General features: G+C 47.2%; 2 protein-coding genes across 8 annotated transcripts in view; both read right to left on the bottom strand.

The window, feature by feature from the left end:
- PRKAR2A (protein kinase cAMP-dependent type II regulatory subunit alpha) overlaps positions 1–2202 on the bottom strand; it is a 93039-nt gene extending 90837 nt beyond the window's left edge. For all 4 annotated transcript variants that reach the window (XM_035275433.3, XM_078350849.1, XM_003734840.6 and 1 more), the window contains exon 1: positions 1686–2202. In XM_035275433.3, the coding sequence (XP_035131324.1) occupies positions 1686–1947 (262 nt within the window). In that variant the 5' untranslated portion in view covers positions 1948–2202. The remainder of the gene's footprint in view (positions 1–1685) is intronic.
- A 12466-nt stretch (positions 2203–14668) lies between these two features.
- Positions 14669–27866, bottom strand: part of SLC25A20 (solute carrier family 25 member 20) — a 56474-nt gene continuing 43276 nt past the window's right edge. For 2 of the 4 annotated variants that reach the window (XM_054245639.2, XM_002758322.7), the window contains exons 5-9: positions 19857–19974; positions 17302–17374; positions 16838–16947; positions 16223–16347; positions 14669–15486 (exon numbers count right to left, since the gene is read on the bottom strand). In XM_054245639.2, the coding sequence (XP_054101614.1) occupies positions 15424–15486; positions 16223–16347; positions 16838–16947; positions 17302–17374; positions 19857–19974 (489 nt within the window). In that variant the 3' untranslated portion in view covers positions 14669–15423. The remainder of the gene's footprint in view (positions 15487–16222; positions 16348–16837; positions 16948–17301; positions 17375–19856; positions 19975–27866) is intronic. The other 2 variants (XR_013527291.1, XM_078350850.1) reach the window with 2 other exon arrangements.

The following is a 27866-nucleotide window of genomic DNA, read 5'->3' on the forward strand; positions in this document are numbered from 1 at the left end:
CACATGCCTATAGTCCCCACTACGTGATAGGCCAAAGTGCGAGAATACCTTGAGCTTAGGAGGTTGGGGCTGCAGTGAGCCCTGATTGCACCACTACACTCCAGCCCAGGTGACAGAGCGAGATCCTGTCTTTCAAAAAAAATAGCTGTGATGATCTTGGATCATCAATTTTGTGAGGGGAGGGACACTCTCAACTTGTTTCCTACTCAGTCCTGATTGCATACTCTTGGAGGTTTACTGACCACTACTAAATAATAAATCTTGACACTGAGCCCTGATTGTACCACTATGCTGCAATCTGGGTAACAGAGTGAGATACATTTTTTTTTTTTTTTTTTTGAGATCCTGTCTTAAAAAAAAAAGTGTGATGATCTTGGATCACCAACTTTGTGAGGAGAGGGACAGTTTCCAACTTGTTTCCTGCTCAGTTCTTACTGCATACTCTTGAAAAAGGTTTACTATTACTAAATGATAAATCTTGGCACAGCAAGCAGAACCAATGAAGCTGCTCTCCTGACCTCACAGTCTCAGCTGGGATCCTTTGCTTTAAAGCTACAACCCAGAGTAAACAAGAAGATAGTTATTGGGTTTTTCCTTTTTTTTTCTGAGACAGAGTCTTGCTCTGTCGCCCAGGCTGGAGTGCAGTGGCATGATCTTGTCTCACTGCAACCTCCACCTCCCGGGTTCAAGCGATTCTCCCTGCCTCAGCCTCCTCAGCAGCTGGGATTACAGGCACCCCCACCCCACACACCCAGCTAATTTTTGTATTTTTAGTAGAGACAGGGTTTCGTCATGTTAGTCAGGCTGGTCTCAAACTCCTGACCTCAGGTAATCCACAGGCCTCGCCTCCCAAAGTGCTAGGATTACAGGAGTAAGCCACCACACCTGGCCAGGTTTTTCCTTTTTTAAAGTGGAGTAGGGTGTCTATTTTGCCCAGGCTGGTCTCCAACTCTTGGACTCAAGGGATATCTCTCCCTCAGCCTTCAGAGTAGCTGGGACTACAGGGCCCCACTGCCCCGGCTGGCAAGATAATTATTTACTCTCGCCAAATTTGATTCAATCATTTTGGCCAAATTTTTTAAAATAGGAATTTCCCAGGTACCATATTTTAAGAAATACATACTCAAGTAAGCAGAAGTGAAATGACCTGAGAGATTTGCTTCAATGAACTTTGGCAAAGAAAGAAAAAAAGGTATAGATGAAACTTTGTGACAAATACGACCGTTAAATATAGGTGATGGCATAGAGGGATTTATCTCACCTTTCCTCTTTTATCTATGTTTAAAAGTTTTCACAGTAACTTTTCAAAAAAATGAATTATTTCCAAACAAACTTACTGTCCTATCAATTAAACACGAGTCACTGGATGTGAATGCTCTTGTCTTCGAAGCCAAACCTGGTGAAGTGTCTCAAGACAAGGTGAGGGATCCTCTGGCGGGGCCGACAACGCGCAGGTTTCCTTCAAGACTGAATCTGACTCGGTACGTTCCAGGGCTCGCAGGACCGCGGAACTCAGTTTGGAAGTGGCGCACGCGGGCTCACGCCGGTGTCTCAGGGAAGCGCTAGAAGCTCCCAGTCTCAGCCCGCAGTCGGCTGGCCCCCAGCGCGACAACCGGCCCCCCGCCACCCCTCTAGACCTCTGGAGATCTCCTGCACCATTCCCCAGGGCCCCGCCCACAGCCTACCTTCCAAGTCCTCGTCCTCCTCCGACTCGCTGTCCCCGTTGGCGTCGGCGACGTGGTCTGGGCCGGGTTCTGGCGTGGTGTGGCCCAGACTCTGGCGTGGGGTGGCGTCGGGCAGGACTGAGGCAGGGGCACGGGCCTCGCGCAGGCGGGTGAAGTAGTCCACCGCGAATTTGACGAGGTCAGGCGGCTGCTGTCGCAGCACCTCCACTGTGTAGCCCTGCAGCAGCTCCGTGAGCCCCGGCGGGATCTGGATGTGGCTCATGCCGGCGGCGGCTGAGGGGACGGACGGGTTGGGCCGCCTGCGGCCACTGTCTCCGCGCTCACTCACGTCGGCCTTTTGCTCCCCGCCCGCAAGGTCTCTAAGCGCGCGGCCCAGGCTCGGCCTTCCTCGCGTCGCGCGGCTCTTTGGCCGGCTCTGCGTTTCCGGGCGGTGCAACCCTACGCTACCACGGCCGGCCTGGCACCGCCGCCGCTGTCACTGGGCAGCCGCTGCCGCCGCGGGGACCGACGGGCAGGCGAGGGGGACGAGCGGGGCGGGCACCCTGGTTGTGTCGCACGCGTCCGCGGACGTGCGCGTCCCCGCCTAGGACCGGCCCTCATTGCGCTTGCGCCACTGGGCGGCCCGCCCCTTGGACTGTCGGGGGGTCAAGGCAGTGGAGGGTTCCAGCTGCCAGCTCCCAGCGGGAATCCAGGGAATTAAGTAATGAATGGTCTACCCATGAAGAGGACCGATTAGTGCCTCTCGCCTGGTCCTGAAGACCTTTAAATTATTCTTTCAGTAAATGCCAAGAGTCTCCTGTTTGCTGGCACTTAGCACCAGAGACACAGCGAGACGCAGAAACATATGAGCACCTCAGTGTGGTTCTGCTGTGATGAAGGGCAAGAGAGGGCTCACTTTCAGGGGTGACATTCAAGCTGGCCCTGAGGCCTGAGCAGGACCCGACCAGGCGAAGATCTGGAGGAAAGCTATCTGAACATAGAACAAGAGCAAAGGCCTGGTGGAGTCAGGACTCCCGTGGCTGCCAGGTGGAATGGTGAATTAACTCAGGAGTCTGGCAGGTCTCTGAGACGTCAAATGCGGAAGGCCTTGTAGGAAGTAGGCGTTTCAGTGACATCATAATTTGAGAGCCACTGGCAGAAAATAAATTTGAAAGAGTTCACTCAGCCAAATGAATACAGTGAGAAAGGGAAGTAAGGCCAAAAGCAGGAAAGACTTCTGTGCCTGTTCCTCCTGGAGCACTCTCACCAGGGTCCACAGGTCTAGGTCTGCCCACTCCTCTCCCCACACACTACACTGGACCCTAGGCCAACACTGCTTGATGAAGTTGAGCAGACCACAAAGTGTTGTTATCCTTTGCCCCTGGGGAGATGGTATAAGTGAACTGCAGAGGCCAGGCTATTTCCCAAATTGCTCTCCTCCTCCTTCCAAACTGGAAGGGAGTTAAAAAAGATGAAGACCTTCCTGGGATATCAGACCACAGCCTACGTGCTAACCAAAAGGCCCACTGGGCACAGGGCAGAGTCCCCCCCTCTCCTTTCCAGGCCCAGGCAGGAAGACAGTAGCTGTAGGTTTGGGAACCTGAAGGCATTTGGGATGCTTAAACACCACCTGGTAATTACCCAGTATTAATTAAAATCCTCCCTAGCACCTCCCATACAGGCTTGGCACACACCCAGGAGCTCAATGCTGCTGGGAGCTGAGCAACTGGGAGCAAGGAGCACCTCATCCCCACTGATGCAGAGGTCAGCCCAGGCTCTAGGCTAAGCAGGCCTGTGATTATAAATAGCAGTGTCTCCCTGGACAAGTTTCTTGACCCCTGAGAAGAATCTTGGATCATCAACTTTGTGAGGGGAGAGGCAGTCTCCAACTTTTTTCCTGCTCAGTCCTTATTGCATACTCTTAGAAAAGGTCTACTGGCTAAATGGTAAATCTTGATACAGCAAGCAGAGCCAATGAAACTGCTCTCCTGACCTCATAGTCTCAGCTGGGACCCCCTGCTTTAAAGCTGTATCTCAGAATACCAAGACCCCATTAAGGACAAGCAATGTGGAGCTGGAGGGGTAGTGTCCCTCACTTCTTCTCTGCTCTTGGGTAGACTGATCCAAGTCTTGCAGGGATCAGCCTTGACACAATATCCAGAAAACCTAGGTGTGACTTTCATGGTACTGCCACACCTAGGGATCTGCCCCTTTTCAAGCAATCCGTTAGCCAACCTTTTGGAAAGGCAAATTTACAACTCCGTTCCCTGGTTTGCCCATATTGTCAGGTTTTATATGTTGTTGTTGTTATTTTGAGTCACAGTCTTGCTCTGTCTCCCAGGCTGGATTGCAATGGCATGATTTCAGCTCACTGCAACCTCCGCCTCCAGGGTTCAAACAATTCTCCTGCCTCAGCCTCCCGAGTAGCTGGGATTACAGGCACACGCCAGCACGTCCAGCTAATTTTTGTATTTTTAGTAGAGATGGGGTTTCACCATGTTGGCCAGGCTGGTCTCAAACTCCTGACCTCATGATCAGCCCATCTTGGCCTCCCAAAGTGCTGGGATTACAGGCATGAGCCACCAGGCCTGCTGGTTTTATGTTTTATATGTTTTAAAGGGAGATTGGCACCTGTATAGTTAAGACTTCGACCTCGATTACAAAATAAGAGGAGAGAGGCCGGGTGCGGTGGCTCACGCCTGTAATCCCAGCCTTTGGAAGGCCAAGGCAGGCAGATCACAAGGTCAAGAGTTTGAGACCAGCCTGGCCAAAATGGTGAAAACCCATCTCTACTGAAAATACAAAAATTGGCTGGGTGTGGTGGTCGGCACCTGTAATCCCAACTACTCGGGAGGTTAAAGCAGGAGAATCGCTGGAACCTGGGAGGCGGAGGCTACAGTGAGCCAAGATCTCGCCACTGCACACCAGCCTGGATGACAGAGTGAGACTCCATCTCAAACAAAACAAAACAAAATGGAGAAGAGAAAGGCCACTCCCAGGGCTCACAGCAGAGTATGGGTGAGTTTTCCAAGTTGCTCCAAGGAACTCCTATTGGCTTCTGCCTGAAGCAGGCCAGTCAACCTGACTTGTTCTCAGATGCCCCACAGTTCATCCAACCACCAAAGCAAAGAGGATTCAAAAGGCATCCTAAAAGGAATGAGGGCCATTGTTGTACCAAATCACTTTTTTTTTTTTTTTTTTTTGAGACAGAATCTCACTCTGTCACCCAGGCTGGAGTGCAATAGTGCAATCTCAGCTCACTGCAACCTGCAACCTCTACCTCCTGAGTTCAAGTGATTTTCGTGTCTCAGCCTCCCGATTAGCTGGGAATACAGGTGCATGCCATCATGCCCGGGTAACTTTGTATTTTTTAGTAGAGACAGGGCTTCACCATCTTGGCCAGGCTGGTCTCAAACTCTTGACCTCAGGTGATCTGCCTGCCTCAGCCTCCCAAAGTGCTGGGATTACAGGTGTGAGCCACCACGCCCAGTGCTGTCACCCAGGCTGGAGTGTAGTGGTGCGAGCTCAGCTTACTGCAACCTCTGCCTCCAGGTTCAAGTGATTCTCCTGCCTCAGCCTTCCAAGTAGCTGGGACTACAGGTACCCGCCACCATGCTGAGGTAATTTTTTTTTTTTTTAGTAGAGACAGGGTTTCACCATGTTGGCCAGGCTGGTCTTGAACTCCTGACCTTGTTAACCACCCAAGTGTGAGCTACCACGCCTGGCCTTTTGTCTTTTTTGAGACCAAGTTTCGCTCTGTCACCCAGGCTTCAGTGCACTGGCATGATTTCAGCTCACTCCAACCTCTGCCTCCCAGATTCAAGCAATTCTTCTGCCTCAGCCTCCCGAGTAGCTGGGACTACAGGTGCCCACCACCAAGCCCAGCTAATTGTTTTTTTTTTGAGACAGAGTTTTGCCCTTGTTGCCCAGGCTAGAGGGCAACAATGGCACAATCTCAGCTTACCACAACCTCTGCCTCCTGAGTTCAAGCGATTCTGCTGCCTCAGCCTCCCAAGTAGCTGGAATTACAGGCATACACCACCATGGGTATCTTTTTTATTTTTTTTAGTAGAGATGAAGTTTCACCATATTGGCCAGGCTGGTCTCAAACTCCTGACCTCAGGTAATCTGCCTGCCTCCGCCTCCTAAAGTGCTGGGATTACAGGTGTAAACCACTTTTTTTCTTTTCTTTTCTTTTTTTTTTTGAGACAGAATCTTGCTCTGTCACCTAGGCTGGAGTGCAGTGGCACTATCTCTGCTCATTGTAACCTCCGCCTCTTGGGTTCAAGCGATTCTCCTGCCTCAGCTTCCAGAGTGGCTGGGACTACAGGTGCACGCCACCACACCTGGTTAATTTTTGTGTTTTTAGTAGAGACGGGGTTTCATCACATTGGCCAAGTTGGTCTCGAACTCCTGAACTTAGGCGATCCACCCACCTCAGCTTCCCAAACTGCTGGGATTATAGGCATGAGCCTGTGCCCAGCCATCAGAATCCTATTAACTTCAGTAGGGATGGCACCAAGTTCGAGGGACCAAAAGTGATCCAGAGCCAGCAAACAAGACATAGGATTGATACAGAGCAGTCCAGTGGAGGAGAGCTAGATACAACTGCCCCGCCTGCAGAAAGCATGCCGTATATATAGCATTTTAACTTAAAAACCTTCCTTTAACAACTGTGGTTTAACCCAAAACAAAAGGCCTCAATCCCCTGTACAGTCACAGGACAGGATGGGGGCTCAGATATTCCTCATGGGTAAGGAATGAATCTCCAGGTTGTCATTGTTTGGCACTCCTAATATTCAGGTGCATCTGCCTTAATAACTTAAGCCTACTCTGAAAATGTCATTTATGCCTAAATGACAGGGTCATTTTCAGAGTAGGCTTAAGTTATTGCTGTCAGGTGCAGCTACCATATACAGGTGCGTCTGCCATATAGCCACAGAAAGTAGGAACCCTATAGCTGCTCCTCATGGGCTTCCATAGACTAGACTCAGAACAAGGATGGGCAGCCAGCCTCCAGGTTCAACCTGGCACTCTCCCCAGCACTTGGTTCCCAGAGCAGGGGTCCATCTCTGCCCCTTCTGGCCAACTCTTCAGTAACAAGTAGAGCCCCCAGGGTCTTCATGAATGCCCAGTTGAGCTGGACAAAGAAGAGGGCCCTGTAACAGGAGAGGACCACCAGGAGCATCAACCCGGCATCTTCTACCCTTATCCTGCATTTATCCTGCCTGCATTCAAGCCTGTCCAGCTGCACCACTGGAGGTTACCATGGCAACTAAACCCAGAGGCAGCTAGTAACTGAGATACAGCTGCCAACAGCAAGTGATGGTGGAAAAGGCCAACAGCAGAGACCCTTAGAAACAAGAGAAGTGGCAGGGCGCAGTGGCTTACGCCAGTAATCCCAGAACTTTGGGAGGCCGAGGCGGGCAGATCACGAGGTCAAGAGATCGAGACCATCCTGGCCAACATGGTGAAACCTCGTCTCTACTAAAATACAAAAAATAGCTGTACATGGTGGCACGTGCCTGTGGTCCCAGCTACTTGGGAGGCTAAGGCAGAAGAATCGCTTGAACCCAGGAGGTGGAGGTTGCAGTGAGCCAAGATTACACCACTGCACTCCAGCCTGGCGATAGAGCAAGACTCTGTCTCAAAAAAAAAAAAAAAAAAAAGAAGAAGCAAGAGAAGTACACAGGAGGAGGAGGGAGGCCCCAGAATCCTGAGGATGCTATATTCCAATCTAATCCTACTCACAACTCAGCAGGCAGTCAACATCTTGCACAAACTGCCATATCACCAACCATAGGCACAGATGTGGACACAATGGGGCCAATTCACACAGATGTTTACAACTATGGATGCACAGTAGCGCAGGTGGGACACATGTTGTTGAGCCCAAAAGCAAGGGTCTTGGTGTAAATGAACATGGGTAGGATACTATTGCTATTTCCAATGAAACAATGAATTTTTTATCCTCTTGATAGGTTTATTATTCAAATGTTTCTCTTTCTGCCTCTCCAAGATGAAAGGAGGGGCCTAAAATTCCCTGAACTCCTCTGAAGGCCTGCTCTTGGCTCAGATCCTTCAGCTTAAATATCTTATGTCCTCTGCATACTTGTGAGACTCAGCTCCAGCAGAAAGATCTCCTTCTTATTTGATCAAAGGACCACTTTTCTAAGCCATTCCAGTCCCCTACCAATCTCCTGGGATCTGCTGGTCACCTGACCACCTCTGCATGCCAGGCCCTCCCTGATTTAGTACTCTCAGCTCACTTAGTTCCTACCAGCAACAGTTTCTATGTTGCCTTCGAAGTGTTCATGAGCCTCTAGTTGGCAAGAGAGATTGAGGAAGTGGGCTATGTTTTCTCTGCCCTCACCCAAAGTGTTTTTCAGCCTCTATCGTGGCTCCTACAATGAGGCCACTGCCTTTTGTCCAGGAAATCTGATCTAGTTTTTTCTAATTAAAAAAAAAATTGTATTTACTTAGAAGCATTCAGAATGTCAACAAAACAGCTACAACTTTTTTTTTTTCGATTACAGAGTGGTGTTCAGTTAACGGAGCAATTATTTCATATAAGCTACATCAGAGACAACCAAAAATGAAACAACTATCATCCCCATATAGAACCAATTTGTGCTGTGCACCAACAAGAAACTGCTTTAAATTTCGGTGCCAATTTACAACCCCCATACTGTACCACACAAGGTTAGTAGCTACTGAAAATACCACTAGGACAGGGCTTTCTAAAGACATATTTAGTAGTGGGTTAACTATACAAAAAAAAAAAACACTGTACAGTTTAAAAACAAATCTTACACAGCCTTACATTTCAATTTTTTTCTTTAAAAGGAGTGAGTTGTGTACAGGGGGGTTAAATGCTTGATAGACAAGAAAAAACTGTGCTAGAACCAACTTATTCATCATCATTGTCTTTTTCATCTTCTTCCTCTTCCTTCTTTCTCTTGCCTTTTTGATCCTTGACAACTCCCTTTTTTGCTGCATGAGGCTTTCCTTCAGCTCGATATGCAGCAATATGCCTTTCATATTTTTTTATTTGTTATTTATTTTTTAAATTTCCATTATCAAATCAATGGTATTTACCTTTTTGTATTTTTCCTTCAGCTTCGCAGCCTTCTTTTCCATAAGGCTGCTTGTCATCTGCAGGAGTGTTATTGCACATGTCCCCCAGTTCCTTTGCAACATCACCAATGGACAGGCCAGGATGTTCTCCTTTGATTTTTGGGCCATACTCAGAGCAGAACAGGAAAAAGCCCTCTTGGGTGCATTGGGATCCTTGAACTTCTTTTTCGTCTCTGCTTTAGGAGGGATATAGGTTTTCATTTCTCTTTCATAACGGGCCTTGTCCACCTTTGCCGTATCTCAGAATTTTTCTTTCTCGTTTGCAGACATGGTCTTCCACCTCTCTCAGCACTTCTTAGAAAACTCTGAGAAGTTGACTGAAGCATCTGCGTGCTTCTTCGTATGCTCCTCCCAACAAGTTTGCACAAAAAAAATGCATATGATGACATTTTGCCTCTCGGCTTCTTGGGATATCCTTTGTCCACGTTTAGTTATTTCTCCTTAGCGAGGCAGAGTCACCCAGTGCCCATCTGGCTCTCACTTGCCCCAGCATTGTCTCTTTTATTTATTTTTTTTACTTTATTTTTATTTATTTTTTGGAGATGGAGTTTTGCTCTGTCACCCAGGCTGGAGTGCAATGGCGTGATCTTGGCTCACTGCAACCTCTGCCTCCTAGATTCCAGCGATTCTCTTGCCTCAGCCTCCCGAGTAGCTGGGACTACAAGTGCTTGCCACCATGCCCAGCTAATTCCCCAGTGTTGTCTCTATGGAGCTCAATGTACTGCAATCAATCTGATCTATTTTAATAAGTGCCCATGCTCCAGGAAGCAGTTAGTTCCCAGGAAACATTTGTGTATCTGGGAGCCACCCCCATGCCGAGACACTGTGTCCTAAGAAAGTGTCAGCCTCTGCTGTGGACCCAGAGTCTACATCTGAGACACCTCAGGGCAAAGACAGAACCTAGAAAGCACAGGGAACCTGGCTGGAAAATCACAGGTCTGCATGCTTACCATAGCAGAGAAAGAAGAAAAGTGAATCCTCAGGGACAACTGGCTCCGGGGCCTTCCCAGTGCCTGTCAGGACTCTGTGAGCCAGCCATGATCTGATTCACAGGTCAGGTACCTAAGCTTGGACCAGGTGGTATAGACAGGTCTCCTGGAGCCTGGAACAAACAACCTCAGGACAGCCTCTGATAGCATCACAAGTCTTTTTTCAGGATACCACACAATCCACATTTCAATATCAATTTGCCAATGACCTCTGCAGATCAGTTTACCCTGTTTGAGCCTTGGCTTCCACAGCTGAAAGTGGAGGGTCAAAATCCCTACCCAGAGGCCAGGTGCAGTGGCTCATGCCTGTAACTGCAGCACTTTGGGAGGTCAAGGCGGGCAGATCACCTAAGGTCAGGAGTTTGAGACCAGCCTGGCCAACATGATAAAACCCCATCTTTACCAAAAAATACAAAAATTAAGTCCAGGTGTAGTGGCTCACATCTGTAATCCCAGCACTTTGGGAGGCAGAAGTGGGTGGATCACTTGAGGTGAGGAGTTCAGGCCCAGCCTGTCCAAAAAAGGCAAAACCCCATGTCTATTAAAAATACAAAAATTAGCTGGGTGTGGTGGTATGTATCAGCAGTCCTAGCTACTCAGGACGCTGATGCAGGAGAATTACTTGAACCCGGGAGGCAAAGGTTACAGTGAGCCAAGATCATGCCATTGCACTCTGGCCTGGGAAAAAGAGGGAGACTCACTCTCAAAAAACAAACAAAAAAATCCTTACCCATTAAACATTGAGTTACAAGGGGATAAAGAAATAAGAGAATAAATTTATAAGGAGGTTAGAAAATATGTAGAGGGTTCAGCCTCAAAAGTCTATAGGGAAACAAATGTGGGTAGAGATGGTACAGCTTTATAGCTGAAATGGGGTTACTGTGCTTTTAACAGGTCACTGTTGCAACAACCTGTGCTCCGTCCCTTACCTTTGGCCCAGTTACATGCTTCTTGGTGGCTGGGTGAGGCTTTTATCATCAGTTGGTTATTGAAAAAAATCACTGTCTGGCTACCAGTTATGACTGTGAAAGTCAGAGAAATTGCTAGGGAGGGCCCCAATTTTCCCCACCCCTTACTCCTGTCAGGAAGAGAAGAGATATATCAGGAACAGGTGGCATTTCAAAGTGCATCATAAAAGGAAGCACCAGCCAGGAGGGACTTACTCAATATCTGCTCTGCTCCCTTCACAAATATGCCTCCGGGGGCTTCCCTATTTGACTTAACATCTATTGAACACCCAAAGGAGTAAAAGAATCTACCATCACTAACATTGAAGTACCAAAATACTGCATTTTAAAATGGAAAAATTTTCAAAGGGCAAATTATCCAGAGGCATAGATGGTTATAGGAGCTTCTAGGCAAAAGCTGAAGTTTTAGAACAGTCTTGGTTGGGCACAATGGCTCACCCATATAATCCCAGTTCACCCATATAATCCCAGCTCACCCATATAATCCCAGGCCAAGGTGGGCGGATCACTTGAGGTCAGGAATTCAAGACCAGCCTGGCCAACGTGGGGAAACCCTGCCTCTACTAAAAATACAAAAATTAGCTGGGTGTGGTGGCAGGTGCCTGTAGTCCCACCTACTTGGAAGGTTGAAGTAGGAGAATTGTTTGAAGTGGAGGTTGCAGCAGGGAGCTGAGATCGCACCACTGCATTCCAGCCAGGGTGACAGAGCGAGACTTTGTCTCAAAAAAAAAAAAATGGCCAGGTGCAGTGGCTCACACCTGTACTCCCAGCACTTTGGGAGGCCGAGGCAGGTGGATCACGAGGTCAAGAGATCGAGACCATCCTGGTCAACAAGGTGAAACCCCGTCTCTACTAAAAACACAAAAAATTAACTGGGCATGGTGGTGCGTGCCTGTAGTTCCAGCTACTCGGGAGGCTGAGGCAGGAGAATTGCCTGAACCCAGGAGGCGGAGGTTGCGGCGAGCCGAGATCGCGTCATTGCACTCCAGCCTGGGTAACAAAAGCGAAAACTCCATCTCAAAAAAAAAGATTTAAAAAGATTTCAGAGAATAAGTGTGTGGAGAAAGATTTTTTTTTTTAATTATAAATAAATAAATAAAAAGAAGAGCTTCAGGATACACATATATGGCCATCTCCAAATCAATGTGATATTAAACAAAGACATCCTCCAGCATTAGAGGAAGCAGGCTTAACATTTAATTAACCTTGCTAGATAGAGAATATACAATTTTCTTTTCTTTGTTTTTGAAATGGAGTCCCACTCTGTCACCCAGGCTGGAATGTAATGGCGCAATCTTGGCTCACTGAAACCTCCAACTGCCAGGTTTAGGCAATTCTCTTGCCTCAGCCTCCCGAGAAGCTGGGATTACAGGTGACCACCACAATTCTGGCTAATTTTTTTTGTATTTTTAGTAGAGACAAGGTTTCTCCATGTTGGCCAGGGTGGTCTCAAACTCGCGACCTCAGATGATCCACTTGCCTCAGCCTCCCAAAATGCTGGGATTACCGGCATGAGCCACTGCACCTGGCCACTATTTTCATCTTTAAAAACTGTTCAGCCTGGGCAACATAGTGAGACCCTATCTCTACAAATTTTTTTATTTTGTAATAGCCAGACACAGCAGTACACAACTGTAGTTCCAGCTACTTGGAAGGCAGAGGCGGGAGGATCAGGTTGAGTTCAGCAGTGAGCTCTGATCTCATCACTGCACTCTAGCCTGGCTGAAAAAGTGAGACCCTGTCTCTAAAAAATTTAATTAATAAAAATTAAATTAAATTAACTTTTTTTTTTAAGACAGAGTCTTGTTCCCTTGCCAGGCTGAAGTGCAGTGGTACAATCTCCACTCACTGCAACCTCTGCCTCCCAGGTTCAAGTGATTCTCCTGCCTCAGCCTCCCAAGTAGCTGGGACAACAGGCACGTACCACCACACCCAGCTGATCTTTTCTTTTCTTTTCTGAGACAGAGTCTCACTCTGTTGCCCAGGCTGGAGTGCAGCAGCTCAATCCCGGCTCATTGCAACCTCCACCTCCTGGGTTTTTAGGCAATTCTCTGTCTCAGCCTCCTGAGTAGCTGGGAATACAGGCGAGTGCCACCAAGCCCAGCTAATTTGTGGCATTTTTAGTCGAGACGGGGTTTCACCTTCTTGGCCAGGATGGTCTTAAACTCCTGACCTTGTGATCCACCTGCCTCAGCCTCACAAAGTGCTGGGATTACAGGTGTGAGCCACCGCGCCCAGCTGTATTTTTTTTTAGTAGAGACAGTTGCACCATGATGGCCAGGATGGTCTCGATCTCTTGACCTGATGATCCACCTGCCTCGGCCTCCCAAAGTGCTGGGATTACAGGCATGAGGCACTGTGCCTGACCAAAAATGTCATTTTCTACTTGGCCATAATTCCTGTCTAGTCATTTGGAAATATATTCCAAGCAATAAAGCCTCCTTCTTTAAAGTCCCAAGTCTTCAGCTTCCTGCTGGGTTGATCACAGCCCCAACTCCCAGATAGGGGTGTGTACCTACCCTTCTTACCAGGTCTTACTCTGTTGCCCAAGCTGGGGTGCAGTGATGAACACTCGGCTCACTGTGGCCTCAACTTCCTGGGCTCAAGCAATCCTCCTACCTCAGTGTCCTGAGTAGCTGAGACTACAGGCGCACACTACCATGTCTGGCTAATTTTACTTTTTATTTTTTGAGATAGAGTCTTGCACTTTCACCCGGGCTGGAGTGCAATGGCACGATCCCGGCTTATTGCAATCTCCAACTCCCGGGTTCACGTGATTCTCCTGCCTCAGCCTCCCAAGTAGCTGGGATTACAGGTGCACACCACCACAATAGGCTAATTTTTTGTATTTTTAGTAGAGATGAGGTTTCACTATGTTGGCTAGACTAGTCTCGAACTCCTGACCTGGTGATCTGCCCACCTCAGCCTCCCAAAGTGCTGGAATTACAGGTATGAAACACTGCACCTGGCTTCATTCTTTTAACTTTTAAAAATTAAAAATTTTGCATAGAGACAGAGTCTTACTATGTTGCCCAGGCTGATCTTGAACTCCTGGACTCAAGTGATCCTCCTTCCTTGGCTTCCCAAAGTGTTGGGATTACAAGTGTGGCATGATCCACTGTGCCCAGCTTTTTTTTTTTTTTTTAACAGTTCAAAACTAGAGACAGAGTGATGGTTCTAAAGCCAAAGTCCAAGGGTCTCTGTGCAGCTGCAGTGAGACATGAAGTGCCAGTGGAACTGTAACTGTGACCACCAGATGGGACAATATCAGAAAATCCTAGCTCCAGTAGCTTCAGCAAGCTCTCCTCAACCAAAAAGCCCAGCTCCAGTAGCTTCAACAAGCTCTCCTCAACCAGAAAGTAACAGCCTAGCTTTTGACTGTCCAACTCCCTCACCTTTTCTGGACACAACTGGATATCATCATTTACCTGATTAGTAAAGTCAAGCTAGCTACCTCAGATCACACAGTAACTCATGAAAACCCAGGATTGCTTTTGTCCTTTTAGAACAATTGACTTAAAAAAAAAAAAAGAAAGAAAGAAAATAGAACAATTGACTCTCCATCTGTTAGCTCAGACACTCATGGAGCTCAGGGCAGAGAGGGGAATAAATAAAGGGATGGATTGCAGGTTGGACCTTGCTGGGGCCTGCATGCCAGGTTTGCACTGAGGCCTGTGTGAACAATCACCAATCAAGTCACACCACCCCACCCACCCTCCCTAGAGCAGCTGGAGCTGGGCAGCCAGAGAAGGCAGAGCCAGCCAAAACTTCCTCCTCCTCCACCTCTTCCTGTTGGATCCCCAGCCTAAGGCTCCAGGGAAGGATACTGGATCCGTGAAAGCCTCCACCAAGCCACAGGCTGCCTACTGAACTGTCCTAGAATCAAAAGAAGAAAATATAACACAATGCAAAAATTAGAAACAACATTTATTGTTTCTCATTAAAATAGGGAGCTCTCATGAGAAAAGAGTGTACAAAAAGAGCCTTCCTACACCCTGCGCTTTCTCACTTATCCCAGCAGACTGGGACTGTCATCACTGTTTAGGAGGGAAAATTACACTACTCTAGTTTTACTTTTGATTACTTGCATGCGTTAAAAAAAAAAAATCAAAATCCAACAGTTAACAGTCTATCTCCTCCTAGCCATATATGCCCAGTCCACTTGGACACAGATGTGGGCCTCAAGTCCATATCCACATGTGTAGCCCAGGATTAGATGGCACCCTGGAAATCAAGTGAGTGTTCCTGGCTAGGGACTGAAGAAGATCTCAGCTGGTGAGCTGGTTGAAAACATGCACAGTGCCTGCAGTAAGAACCTGAGATTATCTTCTTAATGAGGAATACTTTGGGTATGGTAGGACCAGCAGAAAACTGGTAGCCACCATTCTTGCCACAGGTAGTATCTGGTCTAGAAGCTACCCGTTCCATCTCCAAATCCTCTTAAGATCCCTTAAATTGACAAGAATGCATTCAAGTTTCAAAATGGCACACTAAGTTATACAAAGTACAGGACGTCATTAAGGCAATGGTCTCACCAAGTCCAAGCACAGGGCTCTAATCCCACCATCCCCCTCCCCTTGCCCTTCAAGACTGGTTAGTTCTGCCCACTACTCCTCCTCCTCAGCGACAGCTTCCAGCTTCAGAAGTCTTGAGCAGCCTTCAGTCTCACAAGTTGGGGATGGCCCAATTGAGGAACTTCATAGCAACTTCAAAGCCAAGGAAACAGGCCTGAGAAAGGGTTGGGAGGAAGAAAAAAGCCAGCAGGAATGACTATTCATAGGCTATTCAAAGCACTATGCTTTGCTGGCCCTATCAGGACCAGAGCTCTTCCCTAACCCCACATCCATGCCACGTCAAGGATGCAAGCTTTGTTCTATCATTCCTAAGAGAACAAAATGTATATCCCACAACTCCCCACTTCTTTTTTTTTTTTTCTTCTTTTTTTGAGACAGAGTTTTGCTCTTGTCACCAAGGTTGGTGTCCCATGGCAGAATCTCGGCTCACTGCAACTTCCACCTCCTGGGTTCAAAGAATTCTCCTAACTCAGCCTCCTGAGCAGCTGGAATTACAGGAGCCCACCACCCCACCCAGCTAATTTTTGTACTTTTAGTAGAGACAGGTTTCCCCATGTTGGCCAGGCTGGTGTTGAACTCCTGACCTCAGATGATCCACCCGTCTCAGCCTCCCAAAGTGCTGGGATTACAGGTGTGAGCCACCAAGCCTGGCCTCACAACTGCCCGCTTCTAATGGCCAGGTCAGGAAATCAAAGCCCCACCTCAGAAATCCCCAAAGGCAAATCCTCCTGACAGCTTCAGGAAAGGGAGTAAATAAGGAATGTTCTGGCTAAAGATAGGGCTTTAGGAAAACCGAGTCCCTAGTCCTATCCCAGGAACAAGCAAAAGTCAGCTCACATGCACCCTGCTCTGAGCCCCCAAGGGAAAGCACAGCCCTACCAGCTACTCACCGCATTGGCTGGGAAGGCTCGGATCATCACTGCATTGAACCCTTTGTACAAGGATGTGATTCCTTCATCCCGGATCAGCTCCCGCAGCACATCTCTGAAACCATTAGGATATTTCCCAGGAGGTGCTGTGGGGCAGAACCCAATTTCCAAGTCTTCAGGAAGTTTCCTGATTTGACCATGGCAAGCCACATGAGGAGAAACTAGTAGTTAAGTCTTCCTGAAGGGTCAGGACTAGCACAGGGGAAAGGACATCTTGCAGGTCATCTGGACCTGTCCATAGACAACAGTTCACCTTGGGACAAATGCACAAGGGCCTGAATTACTTGTGCCAAGGGAGTAGAAAAGAGGGAAGAAGAATGAAACAGCCCTCCTGTTCATGTGGGGCAGGGAGAGTGGACTTCACATCTTATCACACTTACCTTGTGTTTAGGCTGTCATGAAAATTAGTCTAGGGCTCCTAGAATGCAAATGACTGTGAGGTAGAATGTTGGTCAGGCAGGAGCTGGGTACTGCCATGGAGATTGAGTTTCCTAGGGCCTTATGAACTTTGTACCCTAGGATTAGCCAGTGCTAGGACCCACTCTGCCCCCATTCACCCCACTACCTTCCACTCACCAGTCTGGAATCGAGACTTGAGCACATCTGGGGGGATTGCCACAGCCCAGTTGAAGATCCCTGCAATGCCCCCAGCCACCAAGATCCGAGGGGCACTGAGCTCACTGACCCTGTATAACACCAACCACAGCCCCAGTTAGACAAAGGCTGTAAGAGTGGCACTCAGACTATCCTTCCTGTGGCAGACATGGCAGTTACAGAGAGGCAGAAACTGAATGACGGAAAAGAGGTACAAGGCCAGTGCTGCTGGCACTCCTTGGAGGAGGTTTCATGCACCTGTTTCAAATATTTGCTCCACTGGCTGAGGCACAGAGTAAGAAGAGCTAGCTGGACCTCAGCAGCCACAAGAGGAAAGCAGACATGAAGCCAAGAACATGTCCTACTTCTGCTTTCAGACTCACCCACGGGAGAGGGCAACGCATCCATGACTGGGGAAAGTGGCTTCCAAGTTCTGTTCTCCTCACCTCTTTCCCTCTGGAGTGAAGATATTTTTCAGCCATTCATATGTCATGAAATACATTCCACTAGCTGGGACATCTGTTAGTGGCAAGAAATAAGTGAATTAAAGTACATAAACTCTTTGCCAAGCATGGTGGCTCACACCGGTAATCTCAGCACTTTAGGAGGCTGAGGCAGGAGGACTGCTTAAGGCCAGGAGGTCCATGGCCAGTCTGAATTATAAATAAAATAGTTTTTTAATTGGGTCACCACATTTGGTTCAATTTATTTGCTTTTTAAACATTAGCCTATGGTAGTAATTTATGTGACTAAAAAAGTATCAGAAAGAAAAACAATGCCAGACGTGTTGGCTCATGCCTGTAATTCCAACACTTTGGGAAGCCGAGGCAGGCAGATCATCTGAGGCCAGGAATTTGAGACCAGCCTGGCCATTATGGAAAAAGCAACGTCTGTACTAAAAATACAAAAATTAGCCAAGCCTGGTGGCACATGCCTGTAATCCCAGCTACTCAGGATGCTGAAGCACAAGAATCGCTTGAACCCATCACTGTGGAGGTTGCAGTGAGCCAAGACTGCACTACTGCACTCTTGCCTGGGCAACAAAGCAAGACTCTGTCTCAAAAAAAAGAAAAAAAATCCCTGCAGATGTTTTTTCTTTTAAAAATAGGATTATTCTGTTTAATAGAGACAGGGTATCATTATTTTGCCCAGGCTGGTCTCAAACTCCTGGGATTAAGTGATCCTCTCACCTCAGCCTCCCAAAGTGCTGGGATTACAAGTGTGAGCCACCACACCTGGCACCCACAGATTTCTTGAATGCAGAAAAGCCAAGCTTGGCACTAGACCCTTCAGGGATTCCTGAGAAGTTCCTCAGCAGCCACATCCTATTTGCAATAATAACTTTGCAACTATGAGCTACCAAGCACTGGTGTGAGTGAGTATAAACACACATGATTTGTTCTCTATGCAGTAAAAAGAAAAAAACACACACACACACGATATAATGTCAATAAAGTTCTCTTGGCTGGGCTTGGTGGCTTATGCCTGTAATCCCAACACTTTGGGAGGCCAAGGCGGGTGGATCACCTGAGGTCAGAAGTTCGAGAACAGCCTGGCCAACATGGTGAAACCTCATCTCTACTAAAAGCACAAAAATTAGCCAGGCATGGTGGTATGCACCTGTAACCCCAGCTACTCAAGAGGCTGAGGCAGGAGAGTCACTTGAATACAGGAAGTAGAGGTTGCAGTGAGCCAAGATCATGCCACTGCACTCTAGCCTGGGTGACAGAGCAAGATAGTCTCAAATAATAATAATAATGAGGCTGGGCACAATGGCTCACACATGTAATTCCAGCACTTCAGGAGGTTGAGGTGGGTGGATCACCTAAAGTCAGGAGTTTGAGACCACCCTGGCCAATATGGTAAAGCCCTGTCTTTACTAAAAATGTAAAAAACTAGCTGGGCATGGTGGTATATGCCTGTAATCCCAGCTACTTGGGAGGCTGATGCAGAAAAATTGCTTGAACTTGGAAGGCAGAGGTTGCGTTGAGCAGAGATCACACCATTGCACTCCAGCCTGGGCAACAAGAATGAAACTTCATCTCAAAAAATAAAATAGGCCAGGCGTGGTGGCTCACACCTGTTATCCCAGCACTTTGGGATGCCAAGGTGTGCAGATCACCTGAGGTCAGGAGTTCGAGACCAGCCTAGTCAATATGGTAAAACCTCATCTCTACTAAAAATATAAAAAAATTAGCTGGGTGTGGTGGCACATGCCTGTAGTCCCAGCTACTTGGAAAGCTGAGACAGGAGAATTGCTTGAACCTGGGAGGCGGAGGTTGCAGTGAGCTGAGATCACACCACTGCACTCCAGCCTGGGTGACAGAGTGAGACTCTGTCTCAAAAAAAAAAAAAAAATAGACAGGTGTGGTGGCGTGCACCTGTAGTCTCAGCTACTCGGGAGGCTGAGGCAGAAGAATTGCTTGAACCCAGGAGGCAGAGGTTGCAGTGAGCTGAGATTTTGCCATTGACTCTAGCCTGGGCGACAGAGGGAGAATCTGTCTCAAAAAGCAAAATAAAAACAAGTAAATAAATAAATAAGGTTCTCTCTCACAGTTATAACCACAGTTAGTGTATCTGACCTTCCTCTAAGCTGCCACCTCAGGACAAGAGGGAGACTGTCTCTGCCTTTCCTACTGCCACTAAAACAGGACATATCCCTCAAAACCAGAGAGATCCCCTCTGTCCCCAAGTCACTCTTTCTTCCCACTCCTCCCTCCAGCGATGATTTCTACCTACCTGCCACTCCCCTCCAACTGTGAGTGCCATGCCTTCTACCCCTGCAGACACTTGGGAAGGATGGAAGGTCCACTCATCCTAATCTCTGTCCATGCTGACCAGAGCGAGACTGCCTAAAACCAGGATGCTCACTGCCAGTATTGTCAGAGATGTGACATGCATGGTACCGAGGCTAATCTGGCAATCTGGGCAAGACCCTCTGTAGCAGACCCACCTCAGGTAACCTCCCCAGGTAACCTCAAGTGGAGGCCTCAAAGGTTACCTCGCATAAGGGTAAGCACAGTCCCTTTGTAGATGCCTCGAATCCCAAACTCCTGGTACAGCTTCTTTGCACAGTCCAAGGTACCAGTATACTTGGTTTCCCCTGAAGAAGCCTGAATCTGGGAGGGAGGAGAGGATCATCAAGTCAGAAAAAACAACAGACCCAGCAGGTTACAGAAGACTACAAAGTACATGTGGCCATTACGTGTTAGAGCAATGAAAAACTTCACTGTCAAATTAATAAGTATCTGGAATGTGTGATCTTGGGGCAGGCACTATGAAATAAGGGTAGGTGAAAATATCAGAAAATATTCACACGTTGACTAGAAATAAAACCAACAGAAAACTTGAAAAATAAGTTGAGGAGGCCAGGTGTGGCAGCTTATGCCTATAATCCCAACACTTTGGGAGGCCCAGACAGGTGGATCACCTGAGGTCAGGAATTCAAAACCAGCCTGGCTAACATGGTGAAAACCCTTCTCTACCAAAAACACAAAAATTATCTTGGCATGGTGGTGGGTGCCTGTAGTCCCAGCTGCTCAGGAAGCTGAGGCAGGAGAATCGCCTGAACTTGGGAGGCAGAGGTTGCAGTGAGCCAACACTGCACCACTGCACTCCAGCCTGAGCAACAGAGTGACACTCTGTCTCAAAATTAAAAATAAAATAAAATAAAAAATAAGTTGAGGAAATCTGTCAAACACAATAAAGCTATTTGGTAGGGGTAAAAGGGAAGTGAAAAATACTTTAGTCATTCATTTATTCCTTCAACAAATATCCCTTGAAGACCAATTGCATTCCAGGCCTACCTGGTCATGAGTCTTGGTTAAGAAAAGGTGAACATGGGCCGGGCGTGGTGGCTCACACCTATAATCCCAGCACTTTGGGAGGCTGAGGCAGGTAGATCACGAGGTCAATAGATCAAGACCATCCTGGTCAACAAGGTGAAACCCCGTCTCTACTAAAAATACAAAAATTAGCTGGGCATGGTGGTGCACGCCTGTGGTCCCAGCTACTCGGGAGGCTGAGGCAGGAGAATTGCTTGAACCCAGGAGGCAGAGGTTGCAGTGAGCCAAGATCGTGCCATTGCACTCCAGCCTGGGTAACAAGAGCGAAACTCTGTTCCCCCCACAAAAAAAAATAAAAAGAACAGGTGAACAGAAAAGTTCACTCAGAGCTCTAAGTGCCCAAACAGGGGTCCCATACAGACAGGAATCCTATGCAAAGCTGGAGGAGGGCCAAGGAGAGGATCCTACCCTGCCCCTGAGAGCCAAGAATCTGGGGGTAGGCAGGGGTGATCCCAGGAAAGATCTGAAACAGCTCCATGCAGGATCTATACAGGAATCCCGCTTGTTCAGGGCCAAGAGGAGTCAGACACACAAGAGCATCAACCAAACAATAATTAAAGCTGGAAGGAGAGTTCAGCTTTAACAATTCCAAAGAGAAACACGTACAAAGTAAATACATGAGCCAAACAGCTTTCTTACATACCAGGATTAACTAGTTAAAAAATAATGGAAAAGGCCAGGCACAGTGGCTCACGCCTGTAATCCCAGCACTTTGAGAGGCTGAGGCAGGTGGATCACAAGGTCAGGAGTTCGAGACTAGCCTGACCAACATGGTAAAACCCTGTCTCTACTCAAAATATAAAAATTAGCTGGGTGTGGTGGCATGTGCCTGTAATCCCAGCTACCCAGGAAGCTAAGGCAAAAGAATCACTTGAACCCAGGAGGCAGAGGTTGCAATGAGCCTAGATTGTGCCACTGCACTCCAGCTGGGTAACAGAGACTCCGTCTCAATAAATAAATAAATAAACAAATGAAAAGGATCCCATTCAAAATAGTAATAAAGGCTGGGCATTCCAGCCTGGGTGACAGAGAGAGACTCCATCTGAATAAATGAATGAATGAATGAAATGATGCCATTCAAAATAGGAATAAGGGCCGGGCACAGTGGCTCATGCCTGTAATCCCAGAAGTTTGGGAGGCAAAGGCAGGCAGATCACCTGAGGCCAGGACTTTGAGACTAGCCTGGCCAATATGGTAAGACCCCTGTCTCTACTAAAAATACAAAATTTAGCCGGGTGTGGTAGCAGGCACCTGTAATCCCAGTTACTCAGGAGGCTGAGGCAGGAGAATCACCTGAACCTGGAAGGCGGAGGCTGCAGTGAGCCGAGACCGTACCACTGCACGTCAGCCTGGGTAACAGAGTCAGACTCTGTCTCAAAAAAAAAAAAAAAAAGAAAAGAAAAAAGGCAATAAAATATATGTGAATTAAGCAATAGACCTTGCATAAATAAAACTCTAAAATATCTAAGGATCATAAAGGAAGAAGTCAATAAAAAGAGTCCTAACTCTAGTTGGGAAAAGTTTTCAATCAGAAAGATGTCCATTTTTCTAAAAATAACAAATTTAAGATAATGTCAATTGAGTATCAATCGATTTTTGGTATAACTTCCCCAAAGGATCTGGGCATGTGTAAACCTGGTATGTCTGAGAAACAGAAGGAAGGTCATGTAATCAGAGAATGCTAGAGCCAATTTACCTGGGGGGCCCTGGAGGATGGGGTGTGAGAATAACATATTTACAGAATCCTATCATTGTTATTTATATACAGACTGTAAGAAGGGAAACAAGTAAGGAGGCCCTCACAGTTATCCAGGACAGTGATGAAGGTGACCTAAAGCAGTATGACCGCAATGGAGATGGTGAGAAGGGGTGGATTTGGGATAATGTTGAAAGTCAGCATAACTGCTCAACAGATGGAATCTAAACAGTAGGGGGGAAAAAAAGAGGAATTTAGGAGGACTCCTGGGCTTTAAGCCTGAATAACTAGAAGGATACTACTGTCACCAACTGAGCTGGAAAATGCTGAGAGGAGGTACTAGGGAAGACGAGAAGTTCAGTTTTGTACATGATGTTTGAGGCACCTATTAGCAACCACATAGAAATGTTGCATAAACTAGTCTAAAGTTTAGAAAAAGTCTGACTTGAAGATATAAATTTTTTTGAGACACAGTCTTGCTCTGTTGCCAGGCTGCCAATCTGGGCTCACTGCAACGTCCACCTCCCAGATTCAAGCAAATCTCCTGCCTCAGCCTCCCAAGTAGCTGGGACTACGGGCACACGCCACCATGCCCAGCTAATTTTTATATTTTTAGTAGTGACGGGGTTTCACTATGTTGGCCAGGATGGTCTTGATCTCTGGACCTTGTGGTCCGCCTGCCTCGGCCTCCCAAAGTGCTGGGATTACAGGCATGAACCACTGTACCCAGCCTGAGAAATGAATTTGAGTCATCAGCATATAAATGGTGTTTAAAAGTCATGAGACAAGGCTGGGTACAGTGGCTTACTCCTGTAATCTCAGCATTTTGGGAGGCTGAAGTGGGCAGATCACTTGATGCCAGAAGTTCCAGACCAGCCTGGTCAACTTGGCAAAACTGTTTCTAAAACAAAAAACAAATTAGCTGGGTGTAGTAGTGTGTGCCTGTAGTCACAGCTACTTGGGAGTCTGAGACACAAAGATCGCTTGAACCCAGGAGGCCTGGGTTACAGTGAGCTGAGATCGTGCCACTGCACTCCAGGCTGGGAGACAAAGTGAGACTCTGCCTCAAAAAAAAAAAAGAAAGAAAGAAAGAAAGGAGAAAAGAAATATAAGTATTGAGAACTGACCACTGAAGTATAAGTCACTAGTGACCTTGATAAAACCACTTTCTTTGCAGTTGTGAGGCAAAAGCCAGATTGAAGCAGGTTTAACAATTAGAGAAAAGGAACTGGAAATGATGAGTAGTAAGGATATCTTTTTTTTTTTTTTTTTTGAGACAGAGTCTCACTTTGTCACCAGGCGCCAGGCTGGAGTGCAGTGGCACAATCTCGGCTTACTGCAACCTCAGCCTCCCGGGTTCAAGCAATTCTCCTCCCTCAGCCTCCTGAGTAGCTGGGACTACAGGCACACGCCACCACGCCCAGCTAATTTTTGTATTTTTAGTAGATGGGGTTTCACCATGTTGGCCAGGATGGTCTCGATCTCTTGACCTCATGATCCACCCGCCTCGGCCTCCCAAAGTGCTAGGATTACAGGCTTGAGCCACTGTGCCCAGCCGGGGATGAGTAGTAAAAAACAGAAAACAGGCTGTGTGTGGTGGCTCACGCCTGTAATCCCAGAATTTTGGGAGGCCAAGCTGGGTGGATCACCTAAGGTCAGGAGTTCAAGAACAGCCTGGCCAACAAGGCGAAACCCCATCTTTACTAAAAGTACAAATATTAGCATGGCATGGTGACACACACCTGTGTTCCCAGCTACTTGGGAGTCTGAGGCAGGAGAATCACTGGAACCCAGGAAGCAGAGGTTGCAGTGAGCCGAGATCACGCCACTGCATTCCAGCCTCAGTGACAGAGCAAGACTCCATCTCAAAAAAAAGAAAAGAAAAAGAAACAATTTTTTCAAAGAGTTTTCATTTAAGAGGGAGCAAAGTCATGAAGTATAGAAATTTGTGTGGAAAAGACTAACATTTGTTTGATACAGGGTCCCACTCTGTTGCTCAGGCTGGAGTGCAGTGGCATCCACCTTCCGTGGTCAAACAATCCTCCCACCTCAGACTCCTGAGTAGCTGGGACTACAGGTGCACACCATCACACCTGGCTGGTTTTTTTTTTTTTTTTCCTTTTCTTTAGACGGAGTTTCACTCTTTATGCCCAGGCTGGAGTGCAATGGCACAATCTCAACTCACTGCAACCTCCACCTCCTGGGTTCAAGTGATTCTCCTGCCTCAGACTCCCGAGTAGCCTCAGACTCCCGAGTAGCTCAGACTACAGGTGCCTGCCACCACACCCAGCTAATTTTTTGTAGTTTTAGTAGAGATGGAGTTTCACTATATTGGCCAGGCTGGTCTTAAATGCCTGACCTTAGATGATCCACCTGCTTCTGCCTCCCAAAGTTCTAGGATTACAGGTGTAATCCCACCATGCCCAGCCCACATCTGGCTGTTTGTATTTTTTTGCAGAGATGGGAGTTTCACCATGCTGCCCAGGCTGGTCTCGAACTCCTGGGCTCAGGTGATCTGTACACTTCAGCTTCTAAAAGTGCTGAGATGATAGGCATGAGCCACCAGATGAAGTTTGTATTTTTAAGATGAAAAATGCAAGCATGTTTATGCCTTTATTCGCAAGAAGAATGATCGAGTGGAGGGCAAGAACTGATGTCAGTGGCTGGGCAAAAACAAACAAACAAACAAACAATGTCTATGGTCTGTGGCTGGGCAAGAGGGGATGGGATCCAGTACACAAAGAGGCCTGGGATCAAGCAGAAGCATGGGCCATTCTTGGTAGAAGCAAGCAGGGTGCCCATGGATGCAGCAGCAGGTAGGTATGTGGAGGCAGCAGAAGGCATCTGGTGAAGTCTTCTTCTGATGGTTTCCGTTTTCTCAATGAAGTCAGAAACGAGATCATTTACTGAGAAGGTGGGGGTTTGAGAAGAGATGAGGTATGAAGTAGTCACACAGCAGTGTAGGGGGGTGTAAGAGAAGAGCAGGGATAGGCGAATGTCTGATGTAGGAGTAGAAAAGGACTTCAGACAAAATGGAAGAAGCCATAAGGGAAAAGAGTGATGGACAAAGCTATTGAACACAAACATTTCCTAGGTCAAAATCAATAGACAGACTTCTACTTCTGGGAATATGGAATAGATGTACTTTTCCTTATTTTTCCAGCTAAGTACAACAACAACAATAAAAGACTTTAGATGTTATATTTAGAATAAACATATGAAGAGTCTGAAAATTCGGACAGAAGACAGCAGAGAAACCTTGGAACTTGTGGAGTGAGATAGTGATGAGTTCCTTTTCCCCTGTGTATGTCAGCTGAAGAAGCTGACAGTCCAAAAATATCAAACAGTACAAACCAAAAAGAAGGCCCGACAAAAGCATGCATTCTCTACAAAATGGACCAGGAAAGGGATAGCCATAGAAAGAAAACTTTTAGACCCTAAACACTCTACTCCAGCAAAACACCACTTAAAAAACTGTGACCCACCCACGCCAGCAAAGACCAAGTAGGAAGCCTAGACTTTCATCTTCATGGGGTTGTAATGAAGTACCCAACATGTTACCAGCATGGAGTCAGAGAAAGCCAAGTAAGAAATCAGGGTAAGGGCCGTAGCTAAGGCCTTGTGCGGCCCTGTACCGTTCTCTGAAAAAATAAATTAAGGGCGGGTGCAGTGGCTCACGCCTGTAATCCCAGCACTTTGGGAGGCTAAAATGGGCAGATCATGAGGTCAAGAGATCGAGACCATCCTGGCCAACATGCTGAAACCCAGTCTCTACTAAAAATACAAAAATTAGCTGGGCATGGTGGTATGTGCCTGTAGCCCCAACTATTCAGGAGGCTGAGGTAGGAAGAATCGCTTGAACCTGGGAGGCAGAGGTTGCGGTGAGCAGAGATCGCACCACTGCACTCCACCCTAGGGACAGAGTGAGACTCTGTCTCAAAATTTAAAAATTAATTAATTAATTTTAAGAAGGAATTAGGACTTGCATCCCTGACAGCTTGTGCCAGCACCCTGCCACACTAGAGTGCTAGTACAGACACTGGAACTCCCACTTACCCAGCAATAAAAAGGAGCACCCATTGGGTGTCAACAGAGGCCAGTAGGAACCTTGATTTCTACCTCCACCTAGCAGTAAAGGGACTGCATCCTTCCCTTCCCTGCTGGAGTAGTATCAGGGAAACCCCCACTCAATATCTAACTATCCAGGTTGCAACTGAAAAATCACTTGTCATATTAAAACAAGGAAGACCTCAAACTGAAAGAAAAAAGACTAGCAATATTTGCCAACACCAAGATACCAGAGATGTTAGAATTATCTGACAAAGATTTTAAAGCAGGCATGATAAAAATCCTTCAATGAGCAATTATGAACATGCTTAAAATTTTTATTTATTTATTTAATTTATTAATTTATTTATTTTTGAGATGGAGTTTCGCTCTTGTTGCCCAGGCTGAAGTGCAATGGCACCATGTTGGTTCACTGCAACCTCCACCTCACGGGTTCAAGCAATTCTTCTGCCTCAGCCTCCTGAGTAGCTGGGATTACAGGCACGCACCACCACACCCAGCTAATTTTGTGTTTTTAGTAGAGACGGAGTTTCTCCATGTTGGTCAGGCTGATCTCAAACTCCCAACCTCAGGTGATCCACCCACCTCGGCCTCCCAAAGTGCTGGGATTACAGGCATGGGCCACCGTGCCCAGCTGAAAAATAATTTTTAATAGGCCAGGTACAGTGGCTAATGGCTATAAATCCTAGCATTCTGGGAAGTCGAGGTGAGAGGATCACTTGATCCCAAGAGTTGGAAACCAGCCAGGACAATAAAGCGAGATCCCATTTCTACAAAAAAAAAAGTTAGGCATGCCTAGTGATACCTGTAGTCTCAGGTAATAAGAGACTCAAAAGAGGCAGGAAGATCATTTGAGCCCAACAGTTTGAGGATTCAGTGAGCCATTTTCAGACCACTACACTCCAGCCTAGGCAACAGGGTGAGATCCTATCTCTGGAAAAAAGAGAAAGAAGAAAAAAAGCCAGGCATGGTGGCTCATATCTGTAATTCCAGCACTTGGGGAGGCCAAGGTGGGCAGATTGCTTGGTCCCAGGAGTTTGAGACCAGCCTGGGTATCATAGGAAGACCCTATCTCTACAAAAAACTAAAAAAATTAGCCAGGTATGTCTGTAGTACCAGCTACTCAGAGGCTAGGTGAAAGGATCTCTTGAGCCTGAAAGGTCAAGGCTACAGAAGCTGTGATCATGCCACTGCACTTCAGCCTGGGCATTGTCTCAAAAAAAAGGAAATAGGCCAGGTGTGGTGGCTCATGCCTGTAATCCCAGCACTTTGGGAGGCCAAGGAGGGAGGATTACCTGAGGCTGGCAGGTTGAGACCAGCCTGGTCAACACGGTGAAACCCAGTATCTACCAAAAAATACAAAAATTAGCCAGGGGTGATAGCATGCACCTGTAGTCCCAGC

This window comes from Callithrix jacchus, chromosome 15 (genome assembly GCF_049354715.1).
Source record: "Callithrix jacchus isolate 240 chromosome 15, calJac240_pri, whole genome shotgun sequence".
NCBI classification, from domain to species: domain Eukaryota; kingdom Metazoa; phylum Chordata; class Mammalia; order Primates; family Cebidae; genus Callithrix; species Callithrix jacchus.